At 43.9% G+C, this 23,413-nt stretch overlaps 2 protein-coding genes across 4 annotated transcripts in view; one reads left to right on the plus strand and one right to left on the minus strand.

The window, feature by feature from the left end:
- Positions 1-295: 295 nt before the first annotated feature.
- LOC133229943 (ATP-dependent RNA helicase DDX19A) lies at positions 296-18,760 on the minus strand. Its single transcript, XM_061386709.1, has 12 exons — positions 18,585-18,760; positions 15,323-15,371; positions 12,408-12,458; positions 11,344-11,479; positions 8,827-8,919; positions 7,728-7,830; positions 7,229-7,343; positions 4,116-4,293; positions 3,518-3,755; positions 2,204-2,366; positions 1,570-1,761; positions 296-1,270 (listed from the first exon to the last, which is right to left on the minus strand). Exons 1-12 carry the CDS (start codon positions 18,639-18,641, stop codon positions 1,209-1,211), a joined length of 1,437 nt encoding a protein of 478 aa, XP_061242693.1. The 5' UTR covers positions 18,642-18,760; the 3' UTR covers positions 296-1,208.
- Positions 18,761-18,811: 51 nt separating this feature from the next.
- Positions 18,812-23,413, plus strand: part of AARS1 (alanyl-tRNA synthetase 1) — a 60,457-nt gene continuing 55,855 nt past the window's right edge. The window contains exon 1 of one of the 3 annotated variants that reach the window (XM_061386699.1): positions 18,812-18,882. The gene's annotated coding sequence lies outside the window, so the exon portion shown is untranslated. The remainder of the gene's footprint in view (positions 18,883-23,413) is intronic. The other 2 variants (XM_061386700.1, XM_061386698.1) reach the window with 2 other exon arrangements.

Raw genomic sequence — 23,413 nt, forward strand, 5'->3', positions numbered from 1 at the left:
ACAACCCAGTGCTTGTCACTAGGAGCCAGGACGCAATGCGGGGGCAGCTACATCCTGGAATGGTGCTGATGGAGAGTGAGGCACAGTCATGTCACACGTCTGAGACACATGGGTGAGAGAGCAGGCAGGCCGCACAATGTGAGCAGAATGTTCACGTTTTGTAAAAGAGAAGTAGGTTGACATAGTCAAACAGAAGGCAATATACTGAATATTCATCAAGCTGCTAGCAGTGGTGAACTGAGAGAGGTGGGGACCAGAACACTTGCACTTTATAAATTACACACACACATACACACCTTTTTAATGAGCTTATATTAGTCTAATAAGCAGAAAAATACAAGTAAAAACAACAAATCATGGTTAGTAAAGCGTTCCATAATTATTTTTAAATTTTTTAACATAGTGGATGATGGGTATAGTTCTGATTAGTCCGTCCTTATTCATAGACAGTGATGAATCCGAGTAAGCAGCAGGTCCACTGTTACGGATGAACGGCATCATAAGAGCTTTCACTTGGTCGTGACTTCCTCTCCAAACTCTGCTGCTCTCGTCCAGGCATAGTGTGACGTCCGCGGTAAGAGCTCACCCGGCCAGGTGTGTGTCAGAAACCACGTCGGCGGCTGGGACGCCAGGCACCTGAGCAGACAGAGCCACTGCAGGAAGCAGAGGCAGCCCTGGGTCACCCAGCTGTGCCAGGCCAGTGCCTCTGAAGACAGTTCACTGACTTCGTGTTCCCCTCAAACCTGAGGTGTACAAAGGGAGCCAAGACGCTCACCCCGGGAGAGGGTGGAATTCCTCTACAGAGAACAGAGGGAAAGCAATCAGCAGGGACACCAGTGGATCCTCGGAGGGCCCAGGCCGCTCCTTTGTTGTTGCTTCAGGGCCTGGAGGCAGTCTGAACACCCCTGGCCAGAAAACAGGCAGTGGCTCCTGCAGCCGGCGGTTACCAATAGTGACCACATTATTATAAAGATGGGGGAAACTGGCTTCAAAAAGGGATGGGAGGAAAAGGACTCAATTTTCCAAAATTCAGATTTTTTTCTTCTACCTTCCTGAATAATTTGGGTAATTTTTGTCAAGTCCAAACGTAATTTCAGATGAGGTAGGCAGTTTGTCTACTCGTGCCGTCATCCTCGCGGGACGGTCAGGCTGCGCCGTGGAAGCACTCGTGTCCCGGGCGGGGCCGGCACAGCGACTGCAGGAGCTTCTCAGTTGGCTATTTTCTCAATCTCGTCCAAGTCATCCGTGTCCAGTCTTTCTATTTTCTTATCTGAGGGAAGAGAGGCGGGTTCAGAGAGAGCCCCGCACAGATCACAGGGGACGCAGGCAGGGGAGGGGCAGCAAGCGGGGAGGACCCGGGGCTCCCTAGGACATGCCCGCCCCTGCTGCAGGCCTCCCTGAGCCCCCAAGGCGCCCGGGACTGGACGGGCACACGGGCCCGAGCGCTCCGGGTGCGGGGAGAACCTCCTGTCTTGGGGAAGGGCCTCTCGGGGCCATGGCGACACCCGCTCCCAGCTCCCCGCCTGCCCCCGCGACCTGGCCCCAGCAGGGGGCTCTCCCGGGACTCACTGAAATGCTCCTGGATTCTGTTCAGGATGTTCATGCTGTGCTTGCTGTCCACCATGTTCACGGCCAGGCCCCGCTTGCCAAAGCGGCCGGTGCGCCCGATCCGGTGCAGGTAGGTCTCGTTGTCCGGGTTCCCGTCCTTGTCCACGGGGAGGTCAAAGTTGATGACGACAGACACCTGTTCCACATCGATACCTGCGTGAGGGAAAGTTGGACGGGAGTGAGGACGGGAGACAGAAATCGCCGCCGCCCAGTCAGGCCCACCCTCACCAAGCTCAAGCGGAAGGCAGGGTCTGCGACAGGCCAGCTCTGGGGTTGGGACACGGGCAGGTGGCAGAACCCAGAGGGAGAGGACGGGACCGTCCCGGTGCTGGCCGAATTCCGGCATCAGTCGGACAGCCTCTGCTGGATCCGAGGATCTGGAGAAGCAGCTGATGCGGCACTGGGGCCACAAGAGCAGGCGCCATCCTCGGCCACCAGCCAGGACTCCCGGCTTCTGTGGACTTTCTCCTCCGCTGAGGGAGCCCCACAGGCTGGCCCACAAAACAGTGTCTCCCCCAAACCATCGCATCCTCCCACACATGAGGATCTCTCTGCTGCCCCGAGCCTGGCAGGCCAGGACCCAGTCTCTGCTCACCACGGGCACACACGTTGGTGGTGACCAGAACCTTCTCTTTGCCCTCTCGGAAGCGCTCAATCACTGCAGCCCTCTGCTCCACCACCATTTCACCGCTCAGCAGAGCCACCTGGTGGCCTTCTTTTGAGAGCTCCGCGGCCAGCCAGCTAGCTGTTTTGCGGGTCTGGAAGCAAGAAAATGTTTGAGCAATGAAGGTACCTTAAGAGAATATTTTTGATCTGGAAGACCACTGAACCTTAGCAGTTAAGAGTTAAATGTCCTAAAATTGTTAACATGATGTGGTATAAAGGAAGTCACCTGGGTGATAAGTCTTAGAAAATATTTAACCTTGATATAACCACAAGGGGGAAAAACTCAGAGACATCTAAAGACTAATTACTAGCTTGGCTGGACTCTTCAAGATGTCCATGTCATGAAAGGTGGAAAAACTGTTCTCTATTAAGGGAGTCTCAAGAGACATAACACTAAATCCAACAATCTCTACTGGCTCTTAGGCTTAACAGCAGCAACCAAAAAAGGCCATTTCAGTGTACATGGGGAAGGTGGCATACGGATGGACTTCAGAGGGGCGGCATCGTGAAAGGTGTGAGAGTGGTGCTGTGCTCGTGCAGGACCACGTCTCATTCTTAGGAAGCGTTTAGGTGGGAAATGTCCTGATATCTACAACTGACTTTAAAGTCAGCAGAAAGAAAAAGTACAGACAGCCCTACACAAAAGCTTATGGGCAGAGCCAATATGGCTAAATGCTGACACCAGGGAAAGGGCATAACAGTCCTCATTTCATATTGTTTTCATCTTTTCTGTGGGCTTCAAAGTTTCAGTCTGAGTTTGGGAGAAGGATGCCACTCTTGACAATTTTTTAAAAAAATTTACAAGTATTCCAATAATAGAGTAAGAGCTGTCTTATTCTTATATCCCATAACAGCATTTTGATGCTTTCTTTGGTGATCTTATACATTCCTGAAAAATTACACTAGCCACTATAAATGGGGTCTATCCTTCCAATTTCTAAGTGTTTGCAGTTTGAGACTGGAAAACTACTTATTTTAATTTTCTAGCCAGTCATCCTGTTTAGTTTCTTATTTTCCCTACAAATATCAGTTTTATTCACGTGGGCTTTCTAATGGCATTTAAGTTCAGGAGACACTATGCTTAGACTATAGATAAACCTCAGAATACTATGAAGAAACTGTTCCTTCCATCTTCACAAACCATTTTTCTTCCAGTCCCAGGGAAGGAACCTGGTCCCCTACGTGGAGTTCCTCCCCCGCCCCCCTACCCTGCAGGCAGCCTGCTGCTGCTGCTGCTACTCACATGGCAGAAGATCATGGCTTGAGCAATGGTGATGGCCCCGTAGATATTACACAAGGCCTGGAACTTCTCGTCTCTGCTGTTGCACAGGACATAATACTGCTTGATGGTGTCCAGTGTCTCCTCCTCACGCTTCAGTTTGATGATGTTCGGGTCGGGCACCACTTTCTGGGCAAATTTCCAGACAGAGTCTTCAAAGGTGGCAGAGAAAAGCAGCATCTGGCAGTTCCTGGGCAGCATCCTGCAAGGGGAGGCCCAGGTGTCCAGCATGACCCTGACCCGGGCTTTCCCCGGAAGGACCAGGGCACAGCCTCCCCAGGCCTAATGACCTGCGTCCCCAGGAAGGGGCAGCGGGGAGCAGCTGTGGGGAGGAAGGGGGAGCAGACATGGGGCAGGGACGGCTGACAGAGTGTCCCTGAGTCTCCCTCCTTAACCCGGGCAGGGGGCGTGCTCAGCGCTGACATGGAAATAAATGGCCCATCAAACAAATGCCCCTGAGAGCTGCGAAGAGCCTGGCAGGGGCAAGAAGGGGAGTGTGAGGGAACAGGAGCAGGAACTGCAGGTCGGGAGCCGAGAAGGCCCTCCTGGCTTGAGGCCCTACCTCTGGATGCGGATGCTCTGATCTTGGTGGCCCTGAGTGGCTATCATCACGTCAGCCTCGTCCAGGACAAACACCTTGATCTTCTTGGGGTCGATGAACTTGAGCTTGGAGCACCAGTCCAGAACGGTCCCCGGGGTGCCAATGACAATGTGCTCACTGATTTTCTGACCTCTTTCCACTGTGGAGACAAGATGTGTTCTGTGGGCATTTTTATCTAAAACTTTTGGGTTCTTCTGCTATAAAACGGCCATGATGACACCTGTCTCAGTGCACTGTGGTTGGGAATAACTCATACAGTGAATCTTCCATGCATGTTAGTTTCCTTTACCTACCTCCTCCTATAATTTCCCATCATCCAGCTCTCTCTCTTTAGCATTACTCTTATTCTTTTATATCATCCCTTTACTCATGCTTCACTGATTTCCTTATAAATTGGTAGTTTTGAGTCCTGGGATTCTGGCCCAGTGATTTTTTTGCCTCGTTGCTAAGTCACTTCAGTCGTGTCCGACTCTGTGCAACCCCACAGATGGCAGCCCACCAGGCTCCCCCATCCCTGGGATTCTCCAGGCAAGTTCACTGGAGTGGGTTGCCATTTCCTTCTCCATTCTAATTGTGTAGACGGTTTTCCTAAATACAAATTCTATTAGGAAAAAAAAAAAAATCACAACAGCACATTACTCTCCAACTACAGCTCGTAGGAGCTGAAACCGCTTTATTCATCTATCAAAATTATTACTGCATGGGACTTACCTGGTGGTCCAGTGGTTAAGACCCCATGCTTCCACCACAGGGGGCAGAGGTTCAAGACCCTGGCTGGGGAAGTAAGAACCTGCATGCCTTGTGTCAACTGTCACCCGCTGCACCCCCCTCCTCCCAAGAAGAAATTTAGAACACTAAAAAAAAATTGACTACTGCCTGTAGCCTTTGATCAGAACTTGCACTATTAGGAATCAATCCTGTATGCATATGTGCGTGGGCCTGTGCTTAGTCACTCAGTTGTGTCCGACTCTTGCAACCCCACGGACTGTAGCCCGCCGGGCTCCTCTGTCCATGGGATTCTCCAGGCAAGAATACTGGGGTGGGTTGCCATTTCCTTCTCCACGGGTGCTCTAGGAAGGAGAACCAAATGGTTGAAGGGTATGGGAGAAAGAAAAGTTTCTACCATATACCCTTTTTAATTTTGAAACACGTGAATGTTTTTAACTTAAATTTTAAAAACAAAATTTAAAATTTGAGAAGGGGACTCTGGTTAGGAATACATCAACTCCACTGTAAGAGTTTTAAGTGAACTCAACACACTGTGATTTGCACTGGACACTGCTGATCAGTCTACACTGAATTTTTAAAAAATGGTACATTAAGTATTTATTAATATATTTAATATATAATTAATACAGAATAATACATTAATCCCTCACACACAGTGAGGTCCCCTGTTATTATAAAACGATCTAGAGGAGACCCACGCTGTCACAAGGTCCCAGTACACCACGCTTAGTTGTGCCGGTCAGTTTGAGATATCAAACACACAGAGATACCGAGCCTAATAAGTTCTGGCTAAAGTGCTGTTGCTGCACGCTGAAACATGCTGCTTTTCTCCAGGAAAAGGCCTTGTGTGATCATTTGTGTGTGAACTGTACTAGCCATTTTTGTTCGTTGACTGACAAACTATAGAAAATTAAGTAGGGAATCTAATACACACTTTCTCAGAAATGAACAAGGAGAGCCTGACTTTTCAGTGAAAAAATCGACTGTTATTTGCTGTCATGGTAACACTTAAAGTGTAAGAGAAAATTAGAATTTTGGAAAACTTGTAGTGTTGCTGTAAACTTGAGAATTTCTCTGTATGTAAACTCCTCTGAATTGTTTGGTGGTGATATTAATGTATTTTAAATGCTATTTAAAATTCTGTATAATGACATATGTCAACATTCTCAGCAAAACTCGGTAAGACATTTGGTATTTTCCAAATGACCAAGGTGTAATGTTAGAAAATTATTATTGCACAAAAGATGCATTCAAAGTGCAAGGGAGACCAAGGGATTTTAATGTAACAGTATGAAGAGATCATTAATATGATTTCAAATATCACATGGCAATTATCTTTTACATAATTACCACTTGGGTTTTGGTATGGCATCCTAAAAACAGTATCTGAAATTATAAGAAAGGCTAGCTTTTCTTCAAGTACTTAGGGCCCTCAACAATGTTTAAGAGTGTAAGAGTCGAAAGGTTTAAGAATCAGTGCTCGAGGTGATTATAAATGGCTAAATTGAAGGGATGTCCCTCTTCTCTTGTCTAGGTAATGCCCACTGCTTCCTGAAGCAAGTGTGCCTGTGTATACTCCCCTGCAGCACGTGAGCGTCCCAGTCCTACATCTTGGCCAACACTTGGTTTGTCAGATTCCCTCATTTCTACCATCTGAGAGGCATATAGTGGTTTCAACCAATGTTTCCCTGATGACTAATGAAGCTATTCGTCTTTTCCCATTGACCATCCATCTGAATTCCTTCTTTAGTGAGGGGTCTGTTCACCTGGGCCTCTTTTGTCCATTTTCCTATTAGAATGACTACTTTTTTCTAGTTGATTTGTAGTTTTATATATTCTGATAACTTCCCCATTACCAATTTTCTACCTGTCCTCCTATTTTAACCACATTCTCTACATTCTGCGGAAAAAAGAATTGGTGGGAGGATTTCTGATTTGGTAAGAACTGTACATGCTCTTAGATCACTGTTACTAAAGCTGTTTACTGAGGAAAGGGATCGGATCTAACCTACCATCCTCCCTGCTTACTCTCTTGGAGGCAGCTTTCAGAACTCTGGATGCTGAATTCAAACCTTGCCTCCTCAGGGAAACACTCCACACTTTAAGAACCCCATGACTCAGGCAGGGATTTTTTTTTAACAACTTAAAATCTTATTTTAAGAGTGGAAAGAATTATTAAGAAATGGGCAAGTAAATAAATAAATAAAATAAATTTGCTGAAATCCATGCTGGGCTCCAAGGTCAGACTGAACCAGAAAGTTGAATATCATCACCTCATCTTCAAAATTCAAACACCCCACCCGCTGCCTGAGCTCACGACCTGGGTCTTGCCCTTTTATACTCACATTTATTGCCTCGAACAGCATAAGCAAGCTTTAGTTCTGGATGAAATTTGCCCATTTGTTCAATCACTTTTCCTGTTTGAAGCGCCAGCTCATACGTCGGGGAGAGGCACAGACACTAACGGGCAGATCACAGGAGATGAGTTTAGAAAAGCCTCGTGGTAGCAGATAGCAGGTTCTAGAGCAACAGGAACCCTGGTATCAGTACCACCTGAACAGTGTGGGGAGCCCCGTCCTCATCAACCAGGCCTGCGTGTCAGCTGTAGGCGGAAGCCTTCAGCAGGGAGGCCTGGCTTGGCAGATGCTGTCAGAAGCCATGTTTAAGGCTGCTGCTTTGAATCAATTCTACCCATGGAAGGGCCTGTTGTGCCCTTGGGCTTTGCCTGAGCAACAGTCTGAGGCATCAGAAGCATTCAGATTCCACCAGGGATGCCCTTGTCAGCCACCCCCCCCCCCCCCACCAGATGGCGCTGCCCTTCCAGAGCCCCCAAGACCCCCTCACCTGCGGGTACCTCTCTGCTGGCTCCACCCGGCTGAGCATGGCCAGGACAAAGGCAGCCGTTTTACCAGTACCCGACTGCGACTGGGCAATCAGGTTTTGCGGGCTGGACCCAGGAGGAACAGAGATGAGGATAACATTGGTTAGAAACAATCAAGTGTCCAAGTGTTCTTTCTGGGCGGTAGGAAAAGGCATTTTCCCCTCATTCAGGTTTTCTGCCTTGAGCACAATGACAATTTTTTTATATGTTGTTAAAAAAAAAAAAAACTGCTTAAATATTAAGGGAAATGATGATTATTTTAGATGGGATCACATTCGAGACTCTAGTGCAGCTAGAGTTCCCTAGTTTTATACCCCAAGAGGCCAATGGGAATTCAGACCGCAGAGTAAGATCTGGGCAAATCTTACTGCATGATGTGTCTTCAGGACTCGGCTCCTTCTGTGTGCTCCCTTTTCTCACCTTTATGGAAAATGTGAGATACTAAGTCAGATGCTTCAGAGGAAACTTTCATATTTCACTTCATGTAATTCAGTGTCATGGGAACAGGTAGCATTTTCTTCATTAAAAAAGAAAAATAATATAGTTGAATGAAAAAAGTTGCTATGTAAAGTATGATACCATTTATCTAAGGTTTAAAAATATGCCAACTACTCTTTAGATCCTTAGGGAAACATATGTATGTACTAAAGCAGAAACAACGCCCCACTTCCGTGACGCGCTCTTGGGTCGGGGAGGGGGCTGTGAGTGGAGAGGGTCACAAGGGGACTACATCTGTCAACTAGGTTAATGATGCTTTATTTCTCAGCAGGATGCATTACAGAAATGTTCCTGGTATGTTTCCTGATACTTTTTTGAAGGCCTCAAAATTTTCAAAATTATTTTAAAAAGTGTTTAAAATGGCACTGACTTTATCAGTTTTTATTAAGTGCAAAAGGCAGAAACTGTGTTGAATTGTACCCGACTCTCTCGCCACCGTCCTAGCTGTTTCCCTGAAGAAGCTTGTTGCTCCCAACAGCTCATCTTATGCTCAGGAACACTACACTCTTGGTGGGAGATGTGAAACCCCATCCTGGAGACGTGTACCAGGGTCTGTATACTTACGGCTCAGCAAGCATCATGGGTAATGCGTTCTCTTGTATCTTGGATGGCCGATTGAAGCCCATGGCATAGACTCCCTGGAGAAGCTGTGGTTTCCTAGGAGGCCAGGGAGAGAGAGGATGGTTCCTAGTTCCTGCAACTGTTTTAAAGACCTAAGATTTTATTTTTCCCTATATCTAGCAAAGAGTGATACTTTCTATCTCTGTCAGACATATTTTCCTGTGCCTTAAAAAATACGAACTAAAAACAAAACCAACATCTTTCCCTACTAAATCTTGATCTGAAACTATTATGCAATTTGTAAAATCCGGGGTAGTTTCCTTTTTTAAGAGAAATTCATCTTTCAGTAGACCCACAAATTTGATTGGCCTGGATACTGTAAGAATGGTTCCTATTAATTCATAGTATAAAATGAATTATGAAAGATGTCTAAAAGCAAACACTGCTTACTATATCGCTAAGATACAGAAGTCCCTTTAGGGAACGAGACTTCGGTCCTCATTTCGCGGTGCGGGTGCTCCACTGCACCACAGTCATGCTATGTTCCATGGGCCTTCCAAAAAAGCCAGCTGCACAACTGAGGGGTAAGGGAATCAATTCAGCCAGTTTCTAGTAGATAGGTAAAGGAAGTTCAGCTATCGTACTGAACTTTACAACTGCTCAGATTTACTATGTCTAGTCAAAATCAAGACTAGAAAACTTCTCATATAAGTAGCTACACAACAAATATCAATTAAAGCTGTTCTTATAGCACATCTGTAATAAGCTCTCTGCTACTTCTAAACTGACAGGATGTTTAACAAAAATCACACCAGATTATTATTAAAGAAACATCAAAACAAGGCAAGAATGTTCTCTAAGCCTTCCTTAGAGTTCAACTGGCTCTCTAAAAGGCAGTTCTTCTGGCCTCTGGTGGTTCTCAGACACAAAGAACTTTGAAAATTAATGTACTTTCATTTGGAAGAAAAGGCTGTGAGGCTTGACAGGTTCTGATTTAGTTGTCAAGGAAACAAAGTCACTACTGAAAGAGGACTCAAGTGATCCAGGAACTTTCAGTGGCTCATTATTTTCCTTTTATTTTGCATATCTTTTCAGTACAAAATAGACCAAGTATATAGGTGGCCTAGGTTTTATTCTTTGTTTCGTTTGGCTGCTGCTGCTATGTCGCTTCAGTCGTGTCCGACTCTGTGCGACCCCATAGACGGCAGCCCACCAGGCCTCCCGTCCCTGGGAGTCTCCAGGCAAGAACACTGGAGTGGGTTGCCATTTCCTTCTCCAATGCAGGAAAGTGAAAAGCGAAAGTGAAGTCGCTCAGTCGTGTCCAACTCTAGCGACCCCATGGACTGCAGCCTACCAGGCTCCTCCACCCGTGGGATTTTCCAGGCAAGAGTACTGGAGTGGGGTGCCATTGTAAATCAGAAAGAACTTGCCTTTTCAGAGGCCAATTCATCACTGGTTGACCCGAGAGCTCCAGTCCTTTAAATGAAAGACCACTGATACTAGGAAAGACATCGAGCTGCTCTGACAGAATTTATGAAGAGAAGCAGAGATGACAAATTTACTGAAAAAAGCCCTTGACAGAGAAAATACACATGGAAAAGTATAATTTCCTGGGGGAAAAAAAGGGCACACTTTAAAAATCTTATTCTTAGCTATTGCTTCATTAACACCTTGATTTGGTTTCTAGTTAGTTCTCTGACTCTAAGTGTGTACGTGTGGGCAATGAACAAGACAAAGAATCCATTCATACCACCGCTTTCTTATTCACCAGCTGTTCTGTCTATGATTTGGGTGCTGGCAAGCAGCAAGAACAGTAGCTACATCTTGTATTACTCATAATACCCAGCAGTGTCATGTACATAAACCAATGACCCATAAATGCCTCTTTACTAACTTACTGAAGGGAATGGAAAACTTGGCGTGACATTACGCAATTCTCTGTGTTTTGAGGAAGGACATGTTAGAAGGCATTCTCAGCACAGTGCCATAAATGTACACACTTAAGGTTTGATCCTGGGTTCCGGATTTTTAAAAAATTCTGTAACAATGAAGGCTGATTTTCACTATAGTTACAGGGAATCCTGCACAGGCTTTTGGACAGATTTTATAAAAGTAGATAAACTTTTCTTAACACTGTAATCCCTATAGTCTAACAAAAGGGCTTACCTAATAAGAAATGTTCCTGACATCCAGAAATCACCTGTCAGCCAATATTTTATTGAAAGTTCTAAGAGCATAAAAGAAAAGAGACTTTCAGCTATGATGAATAAATCTGTGGCATTTTAAATTCTCTAAGGAGGAAAACTGGGTTGCCAAGAGACAAGGGTGGAGGGAGACCATCACTTTTTCATACTTTTAAACTTTTGAATCATGTGAATTATTAACTAGTCAAAGAAAGTAAATATATATTAAGATCTTTTTAAAAAGGGGAAAGGAAAATTCCCACAAGGTCTCTGAGATACTAAGTCTTACAAAAGAAGAACTAGCAAGGATCAGTTGTTCAAAGGAACAGATACTCACAGCCGAAGCTCCTCGAAGGACTTGACTGAGTAGAGCGGGGAGTTGGGGTCCCGCTGCAGGACCTCCACTTGGTTGGTGTTATCGACAAGGTTGCTTCTGATCAGCTTGTTGAGTAAGGACTGGGCGGCTCTGTCCTCTGTAGGAAAACACCAACAGATCTTCCTCGTACTCATCAGGCAAACCCCGTGTCTGCACCCACCCCTGGATAGCCCAGCAAGGTGGGAGAAAAACACAATCACACCAACAAGCCTCACTTTAACTCCTGATCCCTAGATGCAAGTGGGCTGAGTCGCTGGGCAAGTCTTTGTTTCTATACACCACCCTCCGTTCACTTGTCTCCTTTCTTCAGTTTCTGAACTCTCCACTTTCTCACTGCCCCGAGAAGTAAACCTAATCAGAAGCACCGCCACACACTGTGGTGACTCCCACACATCCACCTGTTTGTGGGCGTCCTCTACCTTCGCTATTACCTGTGGATGGACAGTTATGCTCCTGACCCCATCCCGTCCTGTGGACAAGGACATTTCTCCCAGCAGTGACCTTTCTCTCCTGCATTCTGTTTCTCCCTCTACTACATCATTCCCCCCAGCATGTGTACACGTTTTGCCATCTCTCATCGTAAATCTTCCTCCTTTATCCTACATGCCCATCCACTTACTGCCCAAATTCTCTGCTCCCCTTTATGGAGCATTCCCTCACAGGGCTGTCTATACTTAGGTCTCCACTTCCTGTTCTCCCCAGAGTGCACACTTAGAGGTTTTTTCATTTAATCTCCCCACTTGACTTCAATAGCCCCTTGTCAAACTCATCAATGACTTCTACGTTCTAAATCAACTGAGTAGCCAATTTTTAGTTCTGTTAACTTATTACTTATACATGACTCCCTACCTTTGAAACACTTCCTTCTTCTGGTCTCTGGGACACCACCCTCTATTGGTTCTATCTCACTGACTATTCTCAATCTCCTTGGCTGAATCCCCTTCATTTCCTCAATCTTATAACTCACAGTGCCTCTGGCTCCAGAGAGGCAAGTCCTAGGTGACAGGGTTTCAAAGATTAGTTACCTTTCTCTTCTTCATCTGTTTTCTCTGGAGTGGCATTGGTTTTGATAACACCTACACAAGAAAACAGTTATCGTAATCAGAAAGGCAAATATCAAATCCATTCAAAAGGTGGGACAATATAAATATCAGACCTTATTTAAGTGATCAAAATGTAAATAGTTGGGTTTCTTTATGTTTAATGGATTTTTATTCTAAGTTTAGTGCATAATAAAATTCAAATTTCTAGAAATGTTGGTTGACTTCAGAGTGATGTCACCTCTGACTTCCTTAACCTAATTTAAAATATACCATTAAGTTAGTACACACAATGAGATGTAAGAAAGAAAATAAAGGCATTAAAAATTAAAAAGAAGTAAAATGATCACTTTTTGTAGAATATGTGATTGTAAACTTGCATGACTAAGACTATTAACTTAAAAATGACAACAAAATAAATAAATGGAAAACAGTAGCTTTTATAAATACAGATATTACTGAAGAGATGCTATTTATAATAGCAACTAAAAGATAAAATACTGCATCTAGAAATAAAGCTAGCAGAAAATACATGAAGAAAAACTTTACTAAAACTCATAAACTGATGCAAAGAGATAAAGCTGAAAAGCCTATAAATAAATTAAAATGTAACTCTAAGATATTCAATTAACCCAAAGGAAAGCAGGAAAAGAGGCAGAGAAACAAAATATGAGGGGACAAACAGAAAATAAATGGTAAAATTGCTGACCTAAACCTAACTGCATCAATAATTACCTTAAATGTAAATGGATAAAATACTCCCATTAAATGACAGAGAAAAAAAAAAGACAGTGATTATTAGAATGGGTTAAAAAAAAGCAAGATCCAACTGTTAGCTGTTTATAAGAGGCACACTTTATTTTTTGCTTTTAATTGAGGTACAGTTGATTTTACAATATTGTATTAGTTTCAGGTATGCAACATGATTCAAAATTTTTATAGATTATACTCCTACAAGAGGCACTTAAATATAAAGACACAGTGCTAATGAGGTGGATGAAACTTGAGCCTATTATACAGAGTGAAGTAAGCCAAAAAGAAAAACACCAATACAGTATACTAATGCACATATATGGAATTTAGAAAGATGGTAACAATAACTCTGTATGCGAGACAACAAAAGAGACACAGATGTATAGAACAGTCTTTTGGACTCTGTGGGAGAAGGCGAGGGTGGGATGATTTGGGAGAATGGCATTGAAACATGTATATTATCATACGTGAAACGAATCACCAGTCCAGGTTCGACGCATGATACAGGGTGCTCCAGGCTCATGCTCTGGGATGGCCCAGAGGGATGGGATGGGGAGGGAGGTGGGAGGTGGGTTCAGGATGGGGAACACATGTATACCCATGGAGGATTCATGTCAGTGTATGGTAAAACCAATACAATATTGTAAAGTAAATAAATAAATAAATAAAACTGAGATTAAAAAATAAATTCTTAAAAAAAAAAAACAAAAAGACACAAATAAGTTGAAAGTCAGGGGATGGAAAGAGATGCAACCTGTAAGCATATGAAGGCTGGATTAGCTCAGGTAATGCAGATTTCAAGAACAAAATCATCACCAAAGATAAAGGAGGATAGTTTTATTTTCAATTAAAAAAATAATTTTATTTATGTATTTATTTATTTGGGGGGACTGTGCTGGGGCTTTGCCGCTGTGCCGGCTTTTCTCCATATCAGCAAGCCAGGGCAACTTTCTAAGTGTGGCGCATGGGCTTCTCTCTGCCGTGGCTTGTCCTGTGCAGAGCACAGCTTCTGGGGCACGCAGGCTTCCGCAGCTGCAGCATGCGGGCTCAGCAGTTTTGGCTCCTGGGCTCTAGAGTCCCAGGCTCAGTAGTTACGGTACACGGGCTTAGCTGCTCCATGCCATGTGGACTCTTCCCAGATTAGGGATCAAACCTGGGTCTCCTGCATTGGCAGGTGGATTCTTTATCATTGAGCCACCTGGGAAGCCCAAATAGGGATATTTCTAAAAAAAGGATCCATTCATCAGGACCACATAAATGTGAATGTACCTAGCGACAGATCTGTAAAACACAGGAGCCCAAAACTGACAAAATTAAAGGGAGAAATAGACTATTCCACAATTACAGTTGGAAATTTTAATACCTCTCTTTCAACAACTGAAAGAACTGGACCAAAAAGCAAACAAACAAAAAACAGTCAAGACACAGAAGATCTGAGCAACACTATCAACAAAGACTCAGCACAGCTAGCTAGGTAAATTTTTGTTTTTAATCTGGAAAAGTAATGTATCCTCATCAGTCATGAAAACTGTCAGGCAGGCAGAATAGGAAACAGGAGTCCAGAATGGCAGTGGCTAAAAGACAAGGAAGGGGAAAGCCCGAGAACACAGAACAAAGGAAGGTCCGAGGCCCTGAGTGAGGACCTCAGGTAGGACAAACAGCACTCCTGGCTGGCCCAATTTATATAGGGCAGACCCAGGGGGAGGGAAAGACATATAAAAAGAGGAGCCAAAGGGCCAGGGGTCTCCCCGCCTCCCCCGCCGCATGCTCGCATTCCCCGACTCTTCACTTTGCGTGTTTGGGTCTGCATGCCCTCACGCCTCGAGGATGGATTTTCCTGCTATTTTCTAAATAAAATAAAGCTGTAGCACGGAGCTGTAACACTGATCTGTCTAAGAGCTATAACACGGTCTGTCCAAGACCCGAGAGCTATGACACGCCGAGGGCTCTAACGTCCGTCGCTTCAAATTTTTGTTGAGACGAGACAGAACCGAGGAGAATACACTTGCCTGACAAAACTGAATTTACTGGCTCTCAAAGCTGGTGCTGACATCTGCCAAAGGTGCTAAGTGAAAGCTGCTTTCCACGCTGCAGCTAAGAGTACAAAGCGGAAGCACACATGTAGATTGTAGTTACTTGTGACTCACCGTTGGTATCTGGTTTGACTTTTTCTTCCTTAATCTGCAAATTACTCATCTGAATGGGAATGAAAAGAAACACTTAAGAGCAGAGACACCTGATAACAGAATACCATGAGTTACAATTGACTGTTAAACATCGGGTTTGAACTTCAAGGGTTCACTTATTCAAGGATAAATGCTACAGTACTACTCAACCCATGGCTGGTTGAATGTGGGGCCACATATATGGAGGTGCAATGTTATTTGGGGACTTTCAACTGCAGCGTGGGTTGGGGGCTCATAATCCCCAAATTGTTCACTGGTCAATTACATTTATCAAGCTAATGTACTTAAGTCTAAATGGTAAAATACAAGGGGTCTTACCCAACCATTGGGAAGCAGTGTTTTAAAACATTTATTTACACCAGCCACTCAAGAAACAGAATGGACAAAACCAGATACGAGTATGTTTAGGTCTATATTTGTATTATTCATAGGGTTGTAGGTTAAAATAGATTTGAAACCAATTCTCAGTAACTGTCTTTAGGGAATACCTGATGCTGAAAACCAGTTTTAAACTCGAGTACAAACCATAACCTTTACAATACTTTTTTATTTATTTGTGGTAACTGTCAGTTTTACACCCCTGTTCTGATTCTGCCTGAACTCCAGTGCCAAATCTCCAAATGCTTCATGGGTACTGTATACACAGGACTTAACACAGCAGGTCTGACTGCTAGCCTTCAGAAAGCCAGCTTGGAAAGCTGAACCCTGGCAGGCTTCTGGGAGCCTGGATGATGAGAAGGTTCCCACCATTCCCAAAACTGCTGAAGGGTTCAGTAACTATGTTTCTAAAAAAATATGAGGTTTATGATAACAGCTGCTTTCCTTCCAGGAGTCTGGAATTTTGGTACCTGTGAGGCAAAGAATGACCATGTGGCAGGACCCCAATAAAAACCCTGAGCATAGTCTCTAAGGAGCTTCTTTGACAACACTTTCTGTGTGTCGTTACTGACTGTGGCTAGAGGAATTAAGCAGGAATAAAATGGAGCTTCTGACTCCTCTAGGAGAGGATTGTTGCAAGCTTGAGACTGGTTTCCTCTGGCCTTTTCAACATGGCCTTTTCCTTTTGCTAATTTTGCTTTTCATTGCAATAAATCACAGCTGTGAGTACAGTTACATGCAGAGTCCTGTGAGTCCTCTGAGGAAACCACTGAACTTGGACACCTCTTGGTGACTCGCAACACAGGTACTTACCAAGTTGTCTCCTTATTTCAAATTCAGAACTGGCAAACCTGTACTCATCACCCTACACATCAAATCTGCTGTTCCTCCCACTCCCCTAAACCTGTTATTCAGTTCAGTTCAGTTCAGTCGCCGCTCAGTCGTGTCTGACTCTTTGCGACCCCATGAATCGCAGCACGCCAGACTCCCTGTCCATCACCAACTCCCGGAGTTCACTCAGATTCACGTCCATCGAGTCAGTGATGCCATCCAGCCATCTCATCCTCTGTCATCCCCTTCTTCTCCTGCCCCCAATCCCTCCCAGCATCAGAGTCTTTTCCAATGAGTCAACTCTTCACATGAGGTGGCCAAAGTACTGGAGTTTCAGCTTTAGCATCATTCCTTCCAAATAAATCCCAGCACTTTATTAATACCACCTTGTGGGATCCAGGTTGAAAACCGTAATCTATGCTTTATCTCTCTTCTCTTCTTTTTCCTAAATCTTTTGTTGTTGTTGTTTAGTTGCTAAGTTATGTTCAACTCTAGTGTGACCCCCATGGACTGTAGCCTGCCAGGCTCCTCTGTCCATAGGATTTCCAACAAGAATACTGGAGTGGGTTGCCATTTCCTTCTCCAGAAGATCTTCCCAACCCAGGGATCAAACCCCCATCTCCTGCATTGGCAGGCCGATTCTTTACCAGTAAGCTACCATGGAAGCCATCTAAATCTTTATACCTTCACAATTATCTCTTAAATCCATCCCTTCACCTACACTTTCACCATTCAATGCAGGCCGTCTATCTCTGGACTATTAGAGTAATTTCCACACTGATCTTTTCTTTAGACACCACTCCTAATATAGTCTATTCTCTGTAATCCAATAATTCTTGCTAGTCCTCAGATCTCATCTTGTCAGTATCCTTAAAATTGCCCAAATAAAGCCTCTCCTCTGTAAGTTCTTTGTTAAGGTCTAAAATACACTCTCTATTTTCAACACTGCTCCTACTACAACCCAATAACCTTACGCTGCAGCAAAAATTATTCTGATTCCTATTCTCTGTACAAGTCCAGCACTTTGGTACATTCTGTTCTAAAATGCTGTTCGCCTTCATCTTAGTTACTGTAATATCCAGCACAAATATAAACTTCTTCACAAGGAGTTTTCCTGACTTTCTTACTCATAAACATCGTCTTCCCACTCAGAATTCACTTCTAACGTGACTCTTACCATTTTCACAACAATTCCCACCAGTTAGCCTTCTTAACTTGACCATAAAGCTTCTTCCTATACTTCCCTGGATTTAGTTCATTTCAACTACCTGCTGAGAAACTGACAATCTTTCCAAAGCAATAAATGGTGACTGGAAAAGAGTTGTAATTTAGGCATTAAAAGGTTACATAAGACTTCAGACTACAAAAAGCAACACAAAGAAAGAACCCCTATATTCTTAAAATCAATAATCCATTACCACCAAATCAACATACCTTAAAGAGATAAGAACAGAGTCACAGTTTACACTATGATTACCTTCCCGTTAAATGGATCTTCATTAATTAAAGAACCAATGATGAAATTAAGTGTCACTTTAAACACCGATGAAACAATTTGTAGTGCCTCCCGCAACGTTTGCAACATACTGAAACACTAAATATAAACCTGAATCCGTTATTCTGCGGAGTGATACAAACTGCCAACAATGTTAAGCAGGCATCTAAAAATTGGTAAAATAAGAGTAACATAGAATCACTCAGAAAACAGATGAAAAAGAGAATCAGCACTGTTCCTTTCCTTAAAATCCCCACTGAGAAGGAGGTGCAACGTAGGAAAGACAGTACACAGAGCAAGTACAGGATAAAGCCTTTAACTGGCTCGGATCAAAGGAAAAGGCTCCATACTGGCCTCTTTCGCCTTAGCCGCAAATCAGGGCTAAGAGACTCCCCACAGCAAACCTTCGGGGTGTGCAGGCCCCGGGTCTGCCCAACCCAGACAGCTCCGCGGACCACAAGCAGTGTCAGTTTGGGCCCTCCTACTACGCTCGCCCCGCCTGGAGCTGAAGCCACTGACCGACTTGACAGCCGCTTCCTGCTCGTCCACTGCCAGGGCCCACGAGTCGGTGGCCATGGTCCTGGCGAGGATGGCCGACTCGGGAAACACACACAGCAGCTAGCGCAGCAACACAAGCCCCGGCCCGGCTGCAGGCGCCAGACCCACAATCACGCGGGCCGGAAGCGGCGGTTCGCGAAGATGACGTCAGTTCCCTTACGTCACCATTCCGCGCCGCGGGCTTTGCCCCGCCCCTCTTGCGCCCCCTCGTCTTTTCCGCTGACTGCCTCAGGAGCGGCCTCGTCGTGCCTTAAAATCCGTAAGTTCTGTGGAGTGAAACTCCACGCCCTCACTTTTCTGTCTCACGTCACATTGCAGAAACCTCAGTCTATTTTTAAGTTTGTCACATCCTGTAGTGTGTGCCTCTCTGAGCTGTAAGGCTTTGCACAAAGGAAAGTCCCAGAAGAAAACTGTGTGGTGCCAGTTTCTGCTGTTACGAACGCGGTGACATGCAAGACAGCAAAACCCGGCGCGACACCGAAAGCCCTTCAGCCCCCGTAATTCCACCACAAAGCAAGCGAACAAAAAACACGCACAGCATTTGCTTTTTCTTCTGGGTCCTTCTAGTTTCTGTCCATAAACACAGGTGTTTTATATAGTCCTAAACAAAATACATGTACAGTTTTAAATTTGACTTTTTATACGGCTAAGAATTTTTAAACGTCACAACTACCCACTTAATGTTATTATAGTCTGTCAATCTCATATGAGGTAAATTACCTAAGTCCCCGTTCTCCTCCTTAGGGATATAAGTTGTTTTGCATGTTTTATTATTAGTTGATAACACTTCAAGGAGCATTTCTATACCATCAAAATTATCTTAATTTGTTTGCTTCTAATTTACTTTTTGTCTCTCCCCATTAAAATACTAACTCTTCAGACAACAGCAAAGATTTTATCTGTCTTAATCTCCGCTGATTAATGAGCTTAGAAAAGTGTATGACGCATGGTAGATTCTCATTAGTTTTTAATGTATGACTGAATAGACTAACAAAGATTTTAGTTCAAAATATATTACTCTAGAGCACATTTCTAATCATTGCAATATTTATGTCAAAATGTGTGAACGATCTGACCGGTTTATAAGGGAATAAATACTAAGCACAAGAAATCTTTAGTTATTAAGGAAAAGCAAATCAAAGTCACAGTAAGATACAACTGCACACTGGCTACAATGACTAAAATTAAAGATTGACCCACTATGTGTTGGTAAAGTTGCGGAGTGTTAAAGAAAAAAAATATTCCGTGACGCTTGTTAATGATGATAAGGCAAACTTTATTCAGGACCATTGCCATAAGCATAAGGATGACTGCAATGGAATTTTCAGCAGAGGAGAAATATTGGGCTCAATTCCAAATATAGCATGGGCAAGTGGAAATTTATAGTCAAGGAGCAGGGGGGTGGATGGAAAATTACTAAAATGAAACAACATCAGGGGTAAGGAGAATTTTTGTTAAGCCAATTTAATGGGATTCTTGCTGAAGACAGGCCAGCGTGATCAGACATCACCTGGGAGATGGTGGAGAATGAAGAACCTGTCCAGAGATTGAGGGTGATGAGATATCAAGGGTGGGTGGTTCTCGCTAAAACTGAATCTTACAAAGAAGTGCACAGATGGGCCTAGGAGAAGGTTCAGGAGCCTGACTAAATGTTGGTCAAGCAAGGAAACTGTCAGGAGCAACTGGAGCTCTCACAAGCCTCTCAAGAGAATATAGAATGGTGCAGTGGTTTTACATAACTGTTCTCCAGTTTCTCAAGAAGTTAAATCTATGCTTACTCTGTGATCCAGAAGTTCTAGTTACTATCCAAGAGAAATGAAACATAAAGACTTGCACACAGATATTCATTGGAGATTTACTCATAATAACCCCAAGCTGGAAACAACTCAAATATTCATCACAGGATGATGGATAAATAAATTTCAGTATATTTATTAAATAGAATACATCTCAGCAATAAAACAGAACAGACTACTGATACACATGATGAAACAGAAGAATCTTACAGACATTATGTTGAAAGAAAGATGCCAGGCACAAGATGCATAAATGTATAATCCATTTATATGAGATTCAGTGTAAGCAGCTCTTTGCAGGAAGCCCGCCGCAGCAGGAAGCCTCTTCTCTTGTCACTTTAGTACAGCTATACTTTAACTTTTAAACCAGGCATCCCCAGGCTCTACTCATCTCCAGGCCAAGCACACCTTTGAAATCTTCTAATCAAACAATACCTTGCCTAACTTGGTTCTTTCTATAGATCAAAGAAGTAGAAGTGAGGAATAAGTAAGTAACTGGTGACTAGATCTCTTCCCTAGCTTCCCCTTCAGTAATCTCCGAACTGTGTGATCAGTGTGTGAACAGGATTACGGCTAGAAGAAGAAAAGAAGTTGAGACTTCCTTGGTGGGCCAGTGGTTAAAACCACTCTTCCAGTGTGAGAGAGCAGTTTCTGTGGCCAGGGACCTAGATCCCGTGTACCACAACTAAGACCCGGCACAGCCAGAGGAATACATTTTAAAAAAAGAAAAGAAATGCAAAAGAATCTTTACCTGATAAGAGTAGCTGGAACCACAAGATTCTTGTGTTTTTTAAAAAAGTTGAGGAGCCTGCACACAGTGGGGAATGGCAACAGCTCTGACCCCCACGTCTCAGTGATTAACTGGTGTTACTTCCCTTTAAAAGTTTCATTGCCAAGCTGAATCTTCAGAGATAATTTTTTGGGGACACTGAATCCATTATCTCCCCACATTGCTGGCATTCTGATAAAAGGCACCTTTTCTATCTACCATTTGTGAGTACTGATTTTGTCAGCAGCTGCACCCCCATTAGATAACAAGGAAAAATTTTTTTTAAATAATGTTTTTATCTTAATTGGTGGTTAAACATGTATATAATTGTCAAAACTCAGTAGAATCATACACCTAATATTTGTGCATTACAGTCTGTGTATATGTCAATTAAAAATAAAACAGTGTAATGAGAAAATAAAATATAAGAAGTACAGGTAGTAGTAAATTTACTTTAAAAAGTGGAGGGCTAAGAATGTTTTCTCGGCTCTTAACACTCATCACAACAAGTGGTTAAGGGCGTGCACACATCATGCACATATCGTCTTCCCAAGTGGCTGGTCTAACACCCAGCACCCTCACTGTTAGTGGAGTTACTGCTTAGAGGCTACATTGTTCATTAGGAGAAAGCTCCATGGTCTGACTCTGTGTCAGGCACGACAGGATGGTGGCTCTGTTCTTGGAGTTCACTGCTCCTCCTCCCTTGTGATGCCTGTATGTACTGGTGGGGAAGGGGAAGTGGAACGCTGTAAGATTCAGAAAATAATTTAGGAATAGTGGCAGGAGCCAGACCAAGTTTGTATTTTTCCTACAAAGGTCTGATGACTAATTTATAAATATCAAACAGTTTTTTTTTAATTGTATGAAAAAGTGGGAATAATTTTTTTTAAAGAAAATATGTAAAATATATTCCACTATTAACACACATTAACAGCAGCAACATTCCTGCTGACAGCTAGAAGTTCAGCGATGACTGATTTTACCCACCTCCCCCCCTTACTCAGCTTCATCTCAAGGGAACACAGGTGCTAAACAAGTGGTCCCAAAGGTGCATATTTGTATATGATGCAGGTGCAGTCTAGTGGTTAAGGATGTGGGCCCTGGAGCAGACTGCCCAGGTCTTGCTACTTCTGACCTGTGTGTTATAGGGCATGTGACTTAACCTCTGTGCCTATGTCCTGATCTGTAGAATAGGAATCCTAATGTATCTGTTGTCAGGAGTAAATAATCTATGTAGAATTGTTTTTAGTAAAGTCTTTACTGAATTTGTTACCATATTGCTCCTGCTTTATGTTTTGTTTTTTTGTGGCATGTTGGATCTTAGCTCCCCTGACAGGGATCAACTCTGCACCTCCTGCCCTGGAGGGGGAAGTGTTAACCACTGGACCGCCAAAGATGTCCCTATGTAGACATTTAAAAAAAAAAATTATTTGACAGGTTTCAGTTGCAGCACTCAGGATCTTCAGTCTTCATTGCAGCATGTGAAGTCTTTCAGTTGCAGTACGCAGGATCTTTGGTTGCAGCATGCGAACCCTTTAATTGTGGCGTTTGGGATCTAGTTCCCCAACCAGGGACCAAACCTGGGCCCCTTGCATTGGGAGAGTGGAGTCTTAGCCACTGGACCAGCAGGGAAGGCCTCTGAAAACCTTTATTTTTTTAATGAGTTACTTTAACTGCTCTGGGTCGTCATTGCTTTGTGCGGGCTTTCTGTAGTTGTGCCCCAGCGAGGCTACTCTAGTCGCAGTGCGTGGGCTTCTCATTGCAGTGGCTTCTCTTGTGGTGAAGCACAGGCCCTAGGGCATGCGGGCTTCAGTACTTGTGGTGCATCTGCTTAGTTGCTCTGCACCATGTGGGATCTTCCCAGAGCAGGGATCGAACCTGTGTTCCCTGCATTGCCAGGCAGATTCTTAACCACTGGACCATGAGGCAAGTCCTTATGTAGAATGTTGCCTGACAGTAATGTCAGTAAGGGAAGTACAGACACCAGTACAGGGCACCCTAGAGATCAGGACAGGGCACTGAGGCACCCTGAAGAAGCGGTTTTTACTATTGAAAGAGGAGGACTAGCAGGAGTGAGACCGAAGGAGGGAAGAACTGGGAGAAGAGTTCCAAGCAGAGGAGTAACTACAGCAGTTGGTGTGCCTGGTCACTTGGCAGAGGGGAGAGGTTCTCCGTCCAGGCTCCTCTCCCCACACTGGGTGCCCAGCTCTCCTGTGCTCTGTCGA

Source organism: Bos javanicus, chromosome 18 (assembly GCF_032452875.1).
Source record: "Bos javanicus breed banteng chromosome 18, ARS-OSU_banteng_1.0, whole genome shotgun sequence".
NCBI classification, from domain to species: Eukaryota; Metazoa; Chordata; class Mammalia; order Artiodactyla; family Bovidae; genus Bos; species Bos javanicus.